Genomic DNA, 15,720 nt, shown 5'->3' on the forward strand with positions numbered 1-15,720 from the left:
CAGCAACCCAGTGCACGGAAGGCTAATCAGTAAAGGGTTTGCAAAAAGTAGGCCAGCTAAAGGTCACTTGTTAAAAGTCTTGAAGGATTTTCCAAAGCATGTCCATGTTAACCCCATTTTAAACCCTCATACTATTTTTTGGGAGATGCTGCAGCATCCTTTGTAAGTTTTTTTTTTTTTTTTTTGGATGTACTGCTTAAATATGAGCAGTGATGCTAACTACTACCCCATTCCAAATTGAAGGCTTTTCTCTATGTGGATCAATTCCATCTTCTCCTCTCTGCAGGAGAGCTGCTGATCAAAGCAATAAAAAGCCTTTAATGTGATGGTTTAGCATGTTCGAACCTGTCAGCAATGTTTTTTAAGCTATCTGGGTATGAAAAAAGAAAGCTGCCGTTAGCACCTTCCATAGCAACCTGGATGATTTTAATCTGAATGTGAAGCTTCACTGTTTAGTAGTGGTTTAACTGAGATGTGCTGAAACATGTCAGAACTAGAATTAAAGCAGTGGTGGAGGCAAAGTTGCAACCATGAAACCTTTTTTGTCTGTAAACTCTATTACAGTCTAAGAAGAGGAAGCCCTTTCCAGGACCCTTTTTGAGTTCAGTATGTCTGTTTATGGTAATACATTGCATTAGAGTTTGGTAGAACTCTACTCACACCGCTAGTGGTAACTAGATGTTAATCTGGGGCTGGATGATAGAGCCAGAACTCTTATTACAGTATTTTTAAATACCTTTAGAAAACAATGGTTTCATAATGCTCGGTTTTACGCCTGAACAGTATATTGAATCCAACAACAAAAGACACTGCACAGGACATTTTGAGATATTTTTCTCAAACTCACAGCTTTTGTTGCTATTCATATTTTCAACACTGAAAACAGCTAGAAAGCCAACTATCTCTGCTAGCTGTCCTACAGATTTGCACTGTTGTAGTCTCGCAAGCCACTAGATATCTCTCTCGTTAAACTAGTCTCTCTCTTGTTAAACTAGTTTCGTTAAAACTTCTGTCTCAGAGAGTCTGGTGCTTTTTGTTGCTTAACATGACCAATAGCCACCTACTTTGACAGGAATGGGCCATTTGACTAATGTGGAAAATAACCAATCAAAGACTGGGAAAACAGCAAAAACACATCTGCAGGGAAAAGAATGGTAGGTGTCACAAAAAAGATATCTCACTAATTAGGTACTGAATTCTTACAAGAAAGTATAAAATGCAATGAAACCTTTTTCAATCTTGGAACTGGATCTTGCTCTGAAATACATGGTGTGCAGAGATAGCAACTGCGTGCGGAAGGGAGTACATATGAATTGGACAGCCAACCAGAATGCAACAAAAAAAAATAGTTGTGGCCAGCTTAAATTCCAATCAGAATCTTCATGTGTGTGGGCTGAGTCTAGTGCTGTTGTAAATGAATGGCTAGATAACTTCTCCCTCCCTGTCTAGCAAGTAAACTTTAAAGTTCAAGCCTTTGCTGCTACTGCCAGGTTACCATATTAAGGATCAGAGAGGCATAGTATTTTATTATTTTAATTTAAAAATGAAGATGCATTTCAAGCATGTATAATTGATTCTCTGAAAAAGTGATCTTGAGAATTATCATTTTAATCACCCAGATCTGTTAATCTTTGTTCTGCTGTTATAATGCATCAGATTAGCTTAGCTGGAATCAAGTTTTTCATTTTCATTAGATTTTATTGTATGGGAATGCCAGAACAGAAGAACAGCTGTAAGCATGTACAAGTGTGCATATATAGCCAGCATGTAGTAGGACCTTGAAGTTCCCCTCCATACCTGGCAACACAGTAAAGACGGTTAGATTACAGTTTCTACTCTCTCAGTGGTTTGCAACTTTGGAGCAATGTGTAATTCTACATTCTTGTTTTAAGCAGATGAGTGACTTGATCACAGATCAGCACGCCGATACACATGAAACACATAAGCCCCACTGGCCTGGTCCACAATGACCAGCCCAAGCACCAGCAGAATGCAGAAGATCAGCTTTCCCAGCTTGCCATGCTAATCAGTGCCAGAGGCTAGAGCTTGTTGCAGGTTTCTATTGATCTGTGGCAATCGATAGCATGGAAAAGAGGCAGCCGTCGCATATGCATTTCAGATGGGCATCACAGCTCCGTGCGGGAGTTTAACGAGAGAGAGATCCATGCTGCTGAACATGCGCTGGACACTCTGTCTAGGCTGTTAATGATTTGTTTACTTGCTAAGTTTGTAATGAAATACACTTCTTTAACTTTTCTAAGTTGATGACCAGTTTAAAAAGTACACAGAGTTGGCAGAATAAAACTTTTATATGAAAGGTACTTTAATTTCTTCCTCAATATTTTTTATTCATTTTTTATTCATTTTTCATCAATTTATCATTTTTATTCAAAAAATGGGTGGTTAGCTTTTTTAAGAAATTATTCTGAGTGGAGGACTAGCATACTTTTGTAGTTGAGAATCACCAGTAAGAGTGAAAGTTTATAAAAACCTATATGTAACTTCTTTGTGCAGACTCACTAGTAAGCATCTAGACCAGTGGTCACCAATTCTGGTCTTTAAGATCTACCTTCCTGTAGATCTACCTTCCTGCAGTGTCTAGTTCCAACCACAATCTGGTCTGGCTAATAAACTTCTTCAGAAGTCCATGAATGGCTGGATCTGATGCATTAGTGTGAGGTAAAAGGGGGATCAGTAACATGCATGTTGGAACTGAATCCTGCAGGGAAGTAATACGTATCTCCAGGAGAAAGGGTGGTGACTGCTGATTTAGTCTTCATAGCCGCGGGCAACCTAAATCTATTTTGTGGGCAAACAACATACATGAACAAAGTGTGTCCTGTGAATAAATTTCCAATCTCTTGACAGGCAGTCCTAATCTTGGGTAGTTCATACATAAGCCGTTTCCTCACCAATCATAAGGCTGACATGAGCTGCCCTGCCCACACAGCTTGAACAAAAATGTTCCCCAGCCATCTCCCTCCCTCGATTCAAGTCAGAGAAACTCAACTCAAGCACTACTCAACAAAATAAAGCTTTGTAATACATGTCTGTCATAATCCAACCTGAGTGGGTTTGGGTCAAGCTAGGGTTTCTAATTTAGGAGTATCAGTCGGGTCTCAAATTGTGGGTACAGGTGTTTTGGGCTTTGATGATTCACTAGATGAGTAAGCTATGCATTGTACCTCTGACTAAATGGACAGCAATGTGGCCATACTGTGCTGCTGTGCAGAACTACATCTGTCACTCATACGCCCATATGTTCACATGTATATGTGCATATAGTGTATCTAAGAGTGTGTGTATGTATAGTATATGTATGGCGCAGTGTGTCTAGTCTAGTGCAGGTTGAATGAGATCAGTTTTAAAGAGCAGCTGTCTGACAATGAATAAGTCTCTGTGGGACAGCAGTGGTGTGTTAAATTGGAGAGCATCACATCACCCATCACTGAACAGTGACTTACAGTCACGGGCACACATACACACACACATATAAATAGACACTGGATCTCTGACACACTGTCCTGCCTTTTTTAGCCTCTGCCATACTCATTGATTTTTGTTTTTCACACTGACCGCCCACTGAACCTTATAGCCATGTGTGTATGTGTGTACTGCGCTGAAGAGAAAAGCACAGGCTCTTCTTGGTGTGTACAGCAGACAGTGGTAGACATGGCAGTCTAATTTATCACCACTACTGAGGACACTCACTGCACAAAGTACTGCAAAAGACACAACAGCTCTCCTGGGCCACTGCCTCACCACACACACACACACACACACACCCATATGCTCGCTGTAGTAGTAGTTTTAAATCACCTTTCAGCATAACACGCTGGGAAAATGGACCGTGATGTAACTCCCTGAAACCCCAAGCAAATCTATAGTTTACTGGAATGGAATTGGATCGGACTGAATTGAACTGTAATGTGTGCAAAGTGTCTGAAATTAACATTCAGGTTTTTAAGACTGTATTTAAACACAAAAAGAGCCAATGTCCTGTGAGTGTGAGGCAACGAGTTTAAATTAAAATCGGGAAAAAATAGGAGGTGCAAGTTCAATGACAAAGAGACAGCAGTTTAGACAAATGATAAATAGATAAATAGGTTATTTCCCAACAAAACATACAACCCCAATTCCAATGAAGTTGGGACGTTGTGTAAAACATAAATAAAAACAGAATACGATGATTTGCAAATCCTTTTCAACTTATATTCAATTGAATACACTACAAAGACAAGATATATTTAATGTTCAGATGGATAAACTTTATTGTTTTTTGCAAATATTCACTCATTTTGAATTTGATGCCTGCAACACGTTCCAAAGAATTTGGGACAGGGGCATGTTTACCACTGTGTTACATCACCTTTCCTTTTAACAACACTCAGTAAGCGTTTGGGAACTGAGGACACTAATTGTTGAAGCTTTGTAGGTGGAATTCTTTCCCATTTTTGCTTGAAGTACAACTGTAATTGCTCAACAGTCCGGGGTCTCTGTTGTCGTATTTTGAGCTTCATAATGCACCACACATTTTCAATGGGAGGCAGGTCTGGACTGCAAGCAGGCCAGTCTAGTACCCGCACTCTTTTACTATGAAGCCACACTGTTGTAACACGTGCAGAACGTCTTGCTGGCATTGTCTTGCTGAAATAATCAGGGATGTCCCTGAAAAAGACGTTGCTTGGATGGCAGCATATGTTGCTCCAAACCCTATATGTACCTTTCAGCATTAATGGTGCCTTCACAGATGTGCATGTTACCCATGCCATGGGCACTAACACACCCCCATACCATCAGAGATGCTGGCTTTTTAACTTTGCGCTGATAACAATTCAGACAGTCCTTTTTTCTTTGGCCCGGAGGACACGACATCCATGATTTCCAAAAACAATTTGAAATGTGGACTCGTCAGACCACAAGACACTTTTCCACTTTGCGTCAGTCCATCTCAGACGAGCTCGGGCCCAGATAAGCCAGCTGTGTTTCTGGGTGTTGTTGACATATGGCTTTCGCTTTGCATGGCAGAGTTTTAACTTGCACTTGTAGATGGAGCGACGAACTGTGTTGACTGACAGTGGTTTTCTGAAGTGTTCCTGAGCCCATGTGGTAATATCTGTTACAGAATGATGTCAGTTTTTAATGCAGTGCTGCCTGAGGGATCGAAGGTCACGGGCATTCAATGTTGGTTTTCTGCCTTGCTGCTTACTTGCAGAGATTTCTCCAGATTCTCTGAATCTTTTGATGATATTATGGACTGTAGATGATGAAACCCCTAAATTCCTTGCAATTGCACGTTGAGAAACATTGTTCTTAAACTGTTGGACTATTTACTCACACAGTTGTTCACAAAGTGGTGAACCTCACCCCATGCTTGCTTGTGAACGACTGAGCCTTTCAGGGATGCTCCCTTTATACCCAATCATCACACTCACCTGTATCCAATTAACCTGATCACCTGTAGAATGTTCCAAACAGGTGTTTTTGAGCATTCCTCAACTTTCCCAGTCTTTTGTTGCCCCTGTCCCAACTTCTTTGTAACATGTTGCAGGCATCAAATTCAAAATGAGTGAATATTTGCAAAAAACAATAAAGTTTATCTGTTTGAACTTTAAATATCTTGTCTTTGTAGTGTATTCAGTTGAATATAGGTTCAAAAGGATTTGCAAATCATCGTATTCTGTTTTTATTTATGTTTTACACAACATCCCAACTTCATTGGATTTGGGGTTGTACTACACTGATGTAATTCTACTCCAGGTCATAAAACAGAATTTGGAAGACAATAACAAGAGCACATATTACAGCCACATGAAGGCATATTTTAATGTAAGTACATCTAAACCCTTCCTGATAGTTGAAATAGTGTTGTTCTGATGGAATTGTGTTATGCAGTTGATAAATATGCTTTGAGCATGTGTTCTATACCTGTTTCTCTATCTAACCTCTATTGCTGCTGCCATTGTTAAAGCAAGTCTCCCAACTATGTCTTTTAGACACTACCGCTAGTTTACACACGGTTTTAAGAGTCTGAGAAAAAAACACACAAAACTGGCCGCTGTAGTAAACTGAATATGTAATCAGCATTTCTAGTATCTCCACTTCTTGTTTTGCAGTTTCAAATGTCCTGTGTAGGAGGCTTTCTGGTCAGGTAAACAGCAACTACAGTTCACCAAAACTGTCACTTTAGCAGCACTGTGTACATAGCGTGTAGACTGAAATTAATTTCCTACACAGTTTACCGGTCTTGTGTCCAGTATAGTGTCGGTTGGAACAAAAACTCCTGTTATGACAATAAACTCATAGTATTTTAATAGCAACACCTTCTTTACACTTAAATTCACTTGGCGCCTTATAAGGTCCACTTTATGTGTAGCAACTGCACAAGCCTGTGGTGCAGCAGTGTTGCTAGAATTGTTCAGCCACCCTAAAATACCTAAACAAGAGCAGTACTGTGCTCAGACACAGACCCTTGATGAATGCCTATAACCCATGTGTCAAACACAAGGTATGCCACATAATCCTATCTGGCCCACAAAAGTATTAAAATTTTCTGTTAATAATATCTCATTTCACAATGCACTGCACCACAGTCTCTGGCATGCACTGCAATATAATGTGCTCTGACTCTCCTCAACAACAGTCTATGGGACAGTGATGTCACCTCAGTTCTACACAGTTCTGCACAATTCAACACCAGTTATGTCACCAAAATACATTTGAGGTGCAGGTAAACAAATATAAACACTTAACGTTAGTCTTAATGAACTTGCCGGATGCCAGGTGTCTAGTTCAAACAAATAGGTAGTTTTAAAAGACTGAGCTCCTGGGAACGTTTACATATTTGAAGATTTTGAATATATAAGTGCCCGTATTGCACCGCTGAAGTTTTTGCATATTTTGAATAAACAATGGCCAGTTTGGGTTACAGCACAACATTAATTAAAAAAATGAAATAAAAACTTTGCTTTTTCTCTGGCTCACAGATTGTATTAGATTTGTTTTAATATGGCCCTTTTACTGGTCGAGTTTGACACCTCTGGCCTAGAGGATGGCTAACATAGACTGTGCATCAACAGATGGTCTACAGTATCTAACTGCTTATCTGAGTGTTTGTAATGAAGTGGCCCGTGAGTGTAGTGTCTAACACATACTGTATTATATAAACTTTATATCTAGTGTAAATCCATCAAAGCATGAATATTAGCATATTCATATCCATATGTGTCTCACTGTGCATGGACATAAATTCACACTCTGTCTCTGATTGGTTGCCTTAGGTATAGTGACAGCTCATGTTGGTGACAGGCCTTCACCCCCTAGTTTCCGTGACAACTGAGTGTCGTGAGGAGACTGAGAGCCGGCCCTCAGGGACACACCCATCGCACTCCTCTCTCCATCTGCACAGCTGCTCTCACACTCTTCACACGACACGCGCACACACTGACAAAAGAAAAAAAAGTAGGTTACAGACACACTTGCTTCAGACGGAATAATGTGGTGTTGATTAAAGCTTTCATTATGAGTCACACAGATAACGCAGCTAGTTCATTCATTCACTCTATCACGTACTTCCTTTCTGTGCATATCATGGCCGAGCATGCACCATTCTTTCTCTCTCCCTTCCTCTATCCCTCTTATTTGCCCTGCTTTCTCTCACTGTCTTCTCTCCCACTTGCTCTTGCATTTCTCTCTCTTTCTCTCTTTTATAGCAGATTCCTGCCAGGTAGAGGAGAAAAAACATCACCTGTTTCTGGCAGCAGTATGTCAAAATATTGACTTTGTATCTTGAAATAATGAGTTATTTTCTCAAAATATTGACTTAGTATCTCAAAACATTGAATTGTTCAGAGTAATCTCTCATTATCTCAAAATATTGGCTTATTATCTCAGAATATTTTTTCCCATATCAACTAACTGTCAAAATACTGACGTGATCTCAAAATGTTGACTTACTATATCATAATAATGACTTACTGTTTTACTGACTTATTACTTACTTTCTTTAAATTTAACTAATTATTTTGACATAGCATCTCAAAATCTCAAGAAAATAAGTAATTATTTCCATTTCTTTGAGAAAATAAGTAATTATGTTTAGATATTAAAGCAGTATTTTAAGATAATAAGTCATTATTTTGAAATGCTAATCAATAGAGCAACATAAGTCATTATTTTAAGATGCTGCGTCAATATTTTGAGAAAACTACGTTGGTATTTTGATTAAATTATTAGTAGATGATAACACTAGGTCAATACTTTTAGAAAGTACATCATTATTTTAACTTACTAAATGAAAAATCTGCGAAAAAATACATTGTTACTTTGTAATACATGTTATTTTGATGTACTAAGAAAAAATGTTGAGAAAATGCATCATTATTTCAAGATTAAGATTAAGTCAACATACTGCTGCCAGAAACAGAGAGAGGAAAAAAAAAACGGGTGATTGTGGAAATGGGCTTTCATACTCTTTTTCTTCCCTGCTCCCTTTTTTCTCTCTCTTTTCTCCTTCTCTCCCTCATCTATTATTCTCTTCCTGTCTGTCTTGTTTCTCACTCTGTCTCTCTCTCTTTCAGCATCACACCCTTCACTCAGTAGCATGACATTGTGCTTCTGCACTGAAAATTGCACCAACATTGCATCATTACAAAGTTCAGCAAGAGACAACTGCCCTGTCGCCAGTGCCTTAAAAGTGTGTCTGTGGGTTTATGTGTGTGTGTGTGTGTGTGTGTTTGTGTGTGTTTGTGTGTGTGTGCGCATGTGAGGCTATACACTTTGCCTTGGGCTATTTAGCCACTGGTATCGCACAATCTCCTGCGTCTTCTTGGTTTGATTGACAACAAAGACAAGTGGTGCTGATGTGCGGTGCAGTTAAAGTCTCCAGCATTAGTCAGTGCAGACTCACAGTCAAGCACTCATAAATATTCCGAGCCGTAACTGACCACACTACTGCCCTCAGCATGGCCTCCACCAGGTCCACTCACTTTGAAAGTGACCTGTGACTTCAGTTTTGATGCCGTTTGGCATGTTGCAATACAGACATCAGTTGTGTGTTCTCTTAACCAGAAGTTGCATTCATGGTCAATGATAACAAATTCATGGTGTAATTTGATACATTTGATTTATAATCTGATAATTTGATATATATTTAAAAATATATATTTCAATATAATTAGGGATGCATGATGATATCGGAATCATATTTGTATTGGCTTTCAAATTGATTGACATTAGATGTTGTTTAGATTTAACAGTCATTTTTAACCAATATCTGATGAGGTTTTTATTGTACTCCAGAATGTGGATTGTAAACTTGAGAAAGAAATAACTGCTTTACATTTTTGGCATGTGTTAGTCATTTGTTAACAATTAAACAAACAAAAAAATTTATACTGTCAGTATAAATATATACTAAATGTAAACATAATTCACTCTGCAATCATGGAATTAACTGTGTAAACTGTAAATTTACATTTGAATAGTACATCAAAAATGATGCTAACTCCAGACTTTTAGGGGTTAAAGTAGTCTGTGACTTCAGTTTTGATGCCATTAGGCGAGTTACACTATTTTCATTGATTATGCATTCAGTTCAGGCAATTTTCAATTTCTGGGAATCCCAAGTACTGCATTTTTCATGATTTCAGTCCTCTAACACACCTGACTTGACTCATGAAGGTCATGATATTTAAGCGATGAGTTGAATCAGATGTAATAGAGCAAGGAAAACACAATATGTACTAAAACTGTTCACAACTGTTTTAGGGCAAAGGGAAATTAAAACAGATTTTTCAAAATTTCTGCTCACTTGAATAATTGAGACGTAAACAAAGGCCACATTTCCACTGTTGGGCCAAATGCCAAAAACCAAATGTTTTTTGGGGCCATTCTGTGCCATTCCGCGCTGGTGCTGGCTTGTAAGACTGTTCCGGTTTCTTTTTCCATTGCTGTGCCACTAAATCAGAACCAGGAAATACTGAAGAAAACTACACAAATAAAAGGCTAATTTTAACCTCAAGCAGGCTAATAGCTACATACACAGCACCCACCACATAAAATATCATTTGATTACATCTGTCACTACAAAACCAGTCTTTCAGCGTGCTCTCGCATTCTGAAACTAGTGTTATTTGAACATCAGTTACTGAAAGTTACTGTGGGTTGAATCCGTAGATCTACACTAGCATTAGCATTGGCCAGCACGGTACAGCTTAAAGCACCAAAGAAGATTCTCTTTTTATACTTCTTTCACTTCAACATTTGATTTTGCACTCTCAGATATAAGTTGTTATCCTCTAAACGAGTGTTTTTTAGCTGAAACCGAGCTATATCGTTACGTCACACCACCGAATGGCTCTGTGGCCCAGAGCACAGTTAGGCCTCTTTTCTACTGCACTCAGCCCTGCAGTGGAAAAGAGACCAAAGTTATTCAGCATGTACTGATGTGAAATTATTCAGTGTAGGAAACAGGGGTTGCAATGTTTACAACACAAATATACAATGGCAAAACAGTCTGGAAACAAATAAAGTTTTCTTTGAGAACTAGTTTGCATTACAATGCCCTGCAAGTACCTCTCTGCCATGAACAGACTGTTTTTTTTAAATGACTAAAGCCGTTTCTTAAAACAATGTCTCAGGCATCAGCGTATTCATAAACATTGTGTAAAAACATGCCTCAGATAGTTGGTTCCTGTCACCACCACTGTGAACAATTCTAATTTGGTAGGTTTTTCCTCATACATCATAAAGATGTACATAAAATTACATAAAGATATAATTCCCCTTTAAGACATGGTTTATGGAGAAGAATTTGTGGCAAATTAAAATGCAAGGACTATGGTGGATAATGTAAAATACAGTGCACACATGACATTACCTGCCAAAATGAAAAGTAAAACCTCTATTGCATTGTTTTCTTGCCCACTTTCTTTTGCTTTTTTGCACTGTAATGCTGTTTTTCACTGCTATGATTGCATTTTAATGAGGTATACTATATATTTAAAGTATTGTATCGTGGAAAGCAATATAGGTGGACAGCAAGTGGAAGTTCTGAGTTCAGCATTTGAATGTTTAAATGCAAATGTACTGTTTTTCAGTAAAGACGTCAAGCAACATGAAAACAATGTAGAAGAGTTTGCTTTTCATTTTGACATGTATTCCAAAATTCACAATGGATAAATAATGTTAGGTGAGCATTTCAATTTGGCATTAATTCCTCTCTACAGTTGTGATATTTATATAGCAGGGTCTATTGATCAAATAATGTTTACTCTGTAGCCCATTTTGAATTTATCACAAAAATAGCCTGTTTAATGGATAAAGGATTAATGGATAAGCCTGGTTTAAGGGATAAAGAAAGGCCGGAAAATGGTCATGTAAAAATTAATTATGGCTGTTTGTGGTACACAAAATAACACGTTAGGGACTCTCACGTATTGGACAAGTATGTTACCGCAGTCTGAGGTCAGCATTTGTCTCTGCAGGACTGAGTTCTCCACCAGCTAATCTGGCATCCTCGGCCGTGCCCAGCATAGTGACCCCTATCGTTAACGGCTTCACAGGAATTGCCCCCCAGCCCAACGGACACCCAGTGGAGGCCGTGTACACCAATGGCCTGCCACCATACTCCACCCAGAGCCCCACTGCAGCAGACACACTGCAGCAGGCCTTCACCGGGGTCCAGCAATACACAGGTACACACACATACATCCACACAGATACAATTGATATGTATGCTAATATCTGCTTGATTGAATTGAATGTCAGAGCCATAAGGTGTATGTCCTGATTAAAATGTTAGGTTGCAATTGTCTCCGTAATGCCACCTGATAGGAAATTCTCTCTTTTTGTCTATTCATAAAACCTGACTGAAAATTATAGCTATCATGGCAGTTCTGAACAATCTGTCATCTGCTATCAGGTTGATATTTGATTAATATGCTTTCAAGTTGCATTGTGATCCTGTCAATCTCTCATTAGAATATAAAGGTCAACTGGCTTCTTGTCATTCTGTTTCTCCTTCCTCTGTTCCCTTCATAATAATTGTGTCTATGTGTGTGTGCGCTTGTGCTCATTTGTGTTCATGTAGCCATTTACCCCACCGCCACACTGACCCCTATAGGCCAGACACTGCCACAGCCACCTCAAGTGATTCAGCAGCAGCAGCAACAGCAGAGAGAAGGTGAGCAGTCATGAGCATTTATTTAACGTTTTCAGATACACTATATTGCCAAAAGTATTCACACACCCATCCAAATCATTGAATTCAGGTGTTCCAGTCTTTTCCATGGCCACCGGTGTATAAAACCAAGCACATAGGCATGCAGCCTGCTTCTACAAACATTTGTGAAAGAATGGGTCGCTCTCAGGAGCTCAGTGAACTCCAGCATGGTACCGTGATAGAATGCCAGCTGTGCAACAAGTCCAGTTGTGAAATTTCCTTGCTATTAAATATTCCACAGTGAACTGTCAGTTGTATTATAACAAACTGTAAGCGATTGGGAACGACAGAAACTCAGCCACGAAGTGGTAGACCACATAAAATGACAGCACGGGGTCAGCAGATGCTGAGGCTCATAGTGCGCATAGATCGGCAACTTTCTGCAGAGTCAATCGCTACAGACCTCCAAACGTCATGTGGCCTTTAGACTAGCTCAAGAGCAGTGTAGAGAGCTTCATGGAATGGGTTTCTGAGCAGCTGTATCCAAGCCTTACATCACCAAGCGCAATGCAAAGCGTCGAATGCAGTAGAGTAAAGCGCCGCCACTGGACTCTAGAGCAGTGGAGACACGTTCTCTGGAGTGATGTATCACGCTTCTCCATCTGACAATCCGATAGATGAGTCTGGGTTTGCTGGTTGCCAGGAGAATGATACTTGTCCGACTGCATTGTGCCAAGTGAAAGTTTGGTGGAGGGGGGATTATGGTGTGGGGTTGATTTTCAGGAGTTGGGCTCGACTCCTTAGTTCCAGTGAAAGGAACTCTTAGAGATTTTGGACAATTTCATGCTCCCAAATTTGTGGGAACAGTTTGGGGACGGCATCTTCCTGTTCCAACATGACTGCGCACCAGTGCACAAAGCAAGGTCTATAAAGACATGGTATGAGCGAGTTTGGTGTGGAAGAACTTGACTGGCCTGCACAGAGTCCTGTCCTGAACATGATAGAACACCTTTGCATTTACATTTACAGCAATTAGCAGACGCTCTTATCCAGAGCGGCTTACCAGAAGTGCTTTGTCTATCTAGAGAAAGTATCTTTGCTAGTTACCAATAGGTTAGAGAGAAAGCTAGTCCTGAGCCAAACAACTTTGGGATGAATTACAGCAGAGACTGCGAGCCAGGCCTTCTCGTCCAACATTAGTGTCTGACCTCACAAATGTGCTCCTGTTTGAATGGCCAAAAATTCCCACTCCTAAACCTTGCAGAGGGTGGGCCGACATCATATTAAACCCTATGGATTAAGAATGGGATGTTACTCAAGTTCATATGCGTGTGAAGTCAGGCGACCGAATAGTTTTGGAAATATAGCGTACATACCAAAGCAATATTTCGGCTACATATCCAAGACCACAATGTTGGTCTAACAATTAGTATTAACTAATGGCAAACAATCACAGTTGGAATACATCAGAAGTCAAATGAAAACCACACATTTGATTTTTGGCCAAACATTCATGGTAACAGATGATATTTTTGATTATGAATTTTTACAGACAATTTCAATTCCTGTACTACCAAATTGCAACTCAAAAACCCTAGATGGTACATTTTTTATTAGACGGTTTCTACCCAAATCTCACACTGGTGAGCACTTAAAAGTGCTACATCAAAAGTAGGTGTCAATCGGCTGTTCAGCATAATGAGTCATGTATAATTTTGGCATAGGTGTGGCAGTACCAGTCAAATCTGAGTGCACTTGCCTACCTCACACTATTTACATCATAAAATTACAACACAGCCAAACTGCCAATTGAATGTTTGAAGCAAAAATCTACCAATTCCAATCTTCCTACAGTCTGCTCCACCCCCCACTCACTTACCTTCTGTTCACCTGCATTGGGACTCAACAGTGAACAATAAAAAGTTATTTATAACAGCTGTAATTCAGCAGGGAACCTGTTTTATTGATAATATTTAGTTTTTTGTTTGACACTGTTGATATTTTGGAGTGCACTGATATTTTATGGTATTAATTCTTGTGCTGTTTCAGGTCCGGAGGGCTGTAACCTGTTCATCTATCACCTGCCGCAGGAGTTTGGTGATAATGAGCTGATGCAGATGTTTCTGCCTTTCGGCTCTGTCATCTCCTCTAAAGTGTTTATGGACCGAGCCACCAACCAGAGCAAGTGCTTCGGTGAGAACAATGACACACAGACACACAGACACAAATGAGCGACCAACATTTAAATAAAGCATAAGACCTAGCATTTTGGAATTGTAATCTGTCAAGCATGCCACGCAGTATCACAGAAACCCCTAAGGACAGAAAATACCGTGATCTAGATATTTGCATGCTTTACAGAACGCACTACAGATTATTTTCAAGCACTTCTGAGTTAATTAATTTCTCTTAAAAATGTATCTGTTAAGCCAGTTCAGAGAAACAGAGTTCACAATGATCATGATGCTTGTCATCATGGTTTTTGGAGAAATGCATTCCTAATACAAAATAGCCATATAGCCCAAAGCTAGCCATGTGTTTATTGGCATGTATCTCTGTGCTAGGGCACTGGAAAACAATGGGCCAGGCCTGTGTAGGCCATTAATGTCTAAATTTAGCCAAAAACAAAGAAAAAAACAACCCTACAATAATCTTCATTTCTGCTTGTGCGCCTATGTGATTCTTATAGTATGTTAGTGTGAAGCCAACAGTTGCTTGAAATCTACATATAACTGCACTTGAGTTGCTTAATGTAAAGCGCCCCCTGCAACTTCAGTCACAACAATCGTCGCAACTTCATGGAACACTTTTCATGAAACAGCAAGTTAAATCGCTGACACTGCATCACGTGAGTGCTGCTGGCTAAATGGACAAGAAAATGGTCTCTTGGACTCTTGAAAAGGAGATACTCCTAATTGACTTTTTTGTCCTTTATTTGAGGTATGACAAGTTTCTCAAAGCTAATGTTTCTGTAACCAGCTGGGCTAACTAGCCAGCTAATGGTGGTAGCTGTTTAAACTCTTTTCTGTTGACTCAGTGCCTCTTGTTTCTTTCACCCACAAATATTTAGCCTTTTCAGTTATTATTATTTCAGTTATTATTATTTCAGTTATAGTACTAGTGCAGGGATAGATCTTCTCCTGCTTTCTGATACAGTCATTTGAAAAAATGACTGTGACAGCTAGACAAATTATATAAAGATGAAAAATTAACTATACAATATTAGGTTGCAGGCCACAACATGTAATTAGTTGCATGAAGGTTTTGTATGAATGTATTGAAAGCCTAAAAGACATTAAATACCTTTTATTTGAAGCTTACCCTTATATATATATATATAAAACCTGGCTATAACTCACTGAAACCTGGCTAAACTACCATTAATATTCATAATGAGTGACTTATCAAAGATTTCCAAAGACCTAAGGTGATGTTTTGGAAATCAAAACATGATGGTTGATTCTACTGTCAGTTCCTAATGATTTTAGTGGTTAAGCTAGTACCTTCTCTTCCTGAAGTTCTAAGAGAGCTTGCTTGGCTGTATCTACCTAGATACC

The 15,720-nt window shown here is 39.2% G+C and overlaps 1 protein-coding gene across 1 annotated transcript in view; it reads left to right on the forward strand.

Annotated features, from left to right (window-relative positions):
• The window catches only part of LOC108444550 (CUGBP Elav-like family member 5), a 225,685-nt gene that overhangs the window by 207,459 nt on the left and 2,506 nt on the right, over positions 1-15,720 (forward strand). Inside the window, exons 8-10 of the mRNA XM_017725772.2 lie at positions 11,487-11,696; positions 12,092-12,184; positions 14,213-14,356. Coding sequence (XP_017581261.2) covers positions 11,487-11,696; positions 12,092-12,184; positions 14,213-14,356 — 447 coding nt within the window. The remainder of the gene's footprint in view (positions 1-11,486; positions 11,697-12,091; positions 12,185-14,212; positions 14,357-15,720) is intronic.

The sequence above is a fragment of the Pygocentrus nattereri genome, chromosome 19, assembly GCF_015220715.1.
Source record: "Pygocentrus nattereri isolate fPygNat1 chromosome 19, fPygNat1.pri, whole genome shotgun sequence".
Taxonomy (NCBI): domain Eukaryota; kingdom Metazoa; phylum Chordata; class Actinopteri; order Characiformes; family Serrasalmidae; genus Pygocentrus; species Pygocentrus nattereri.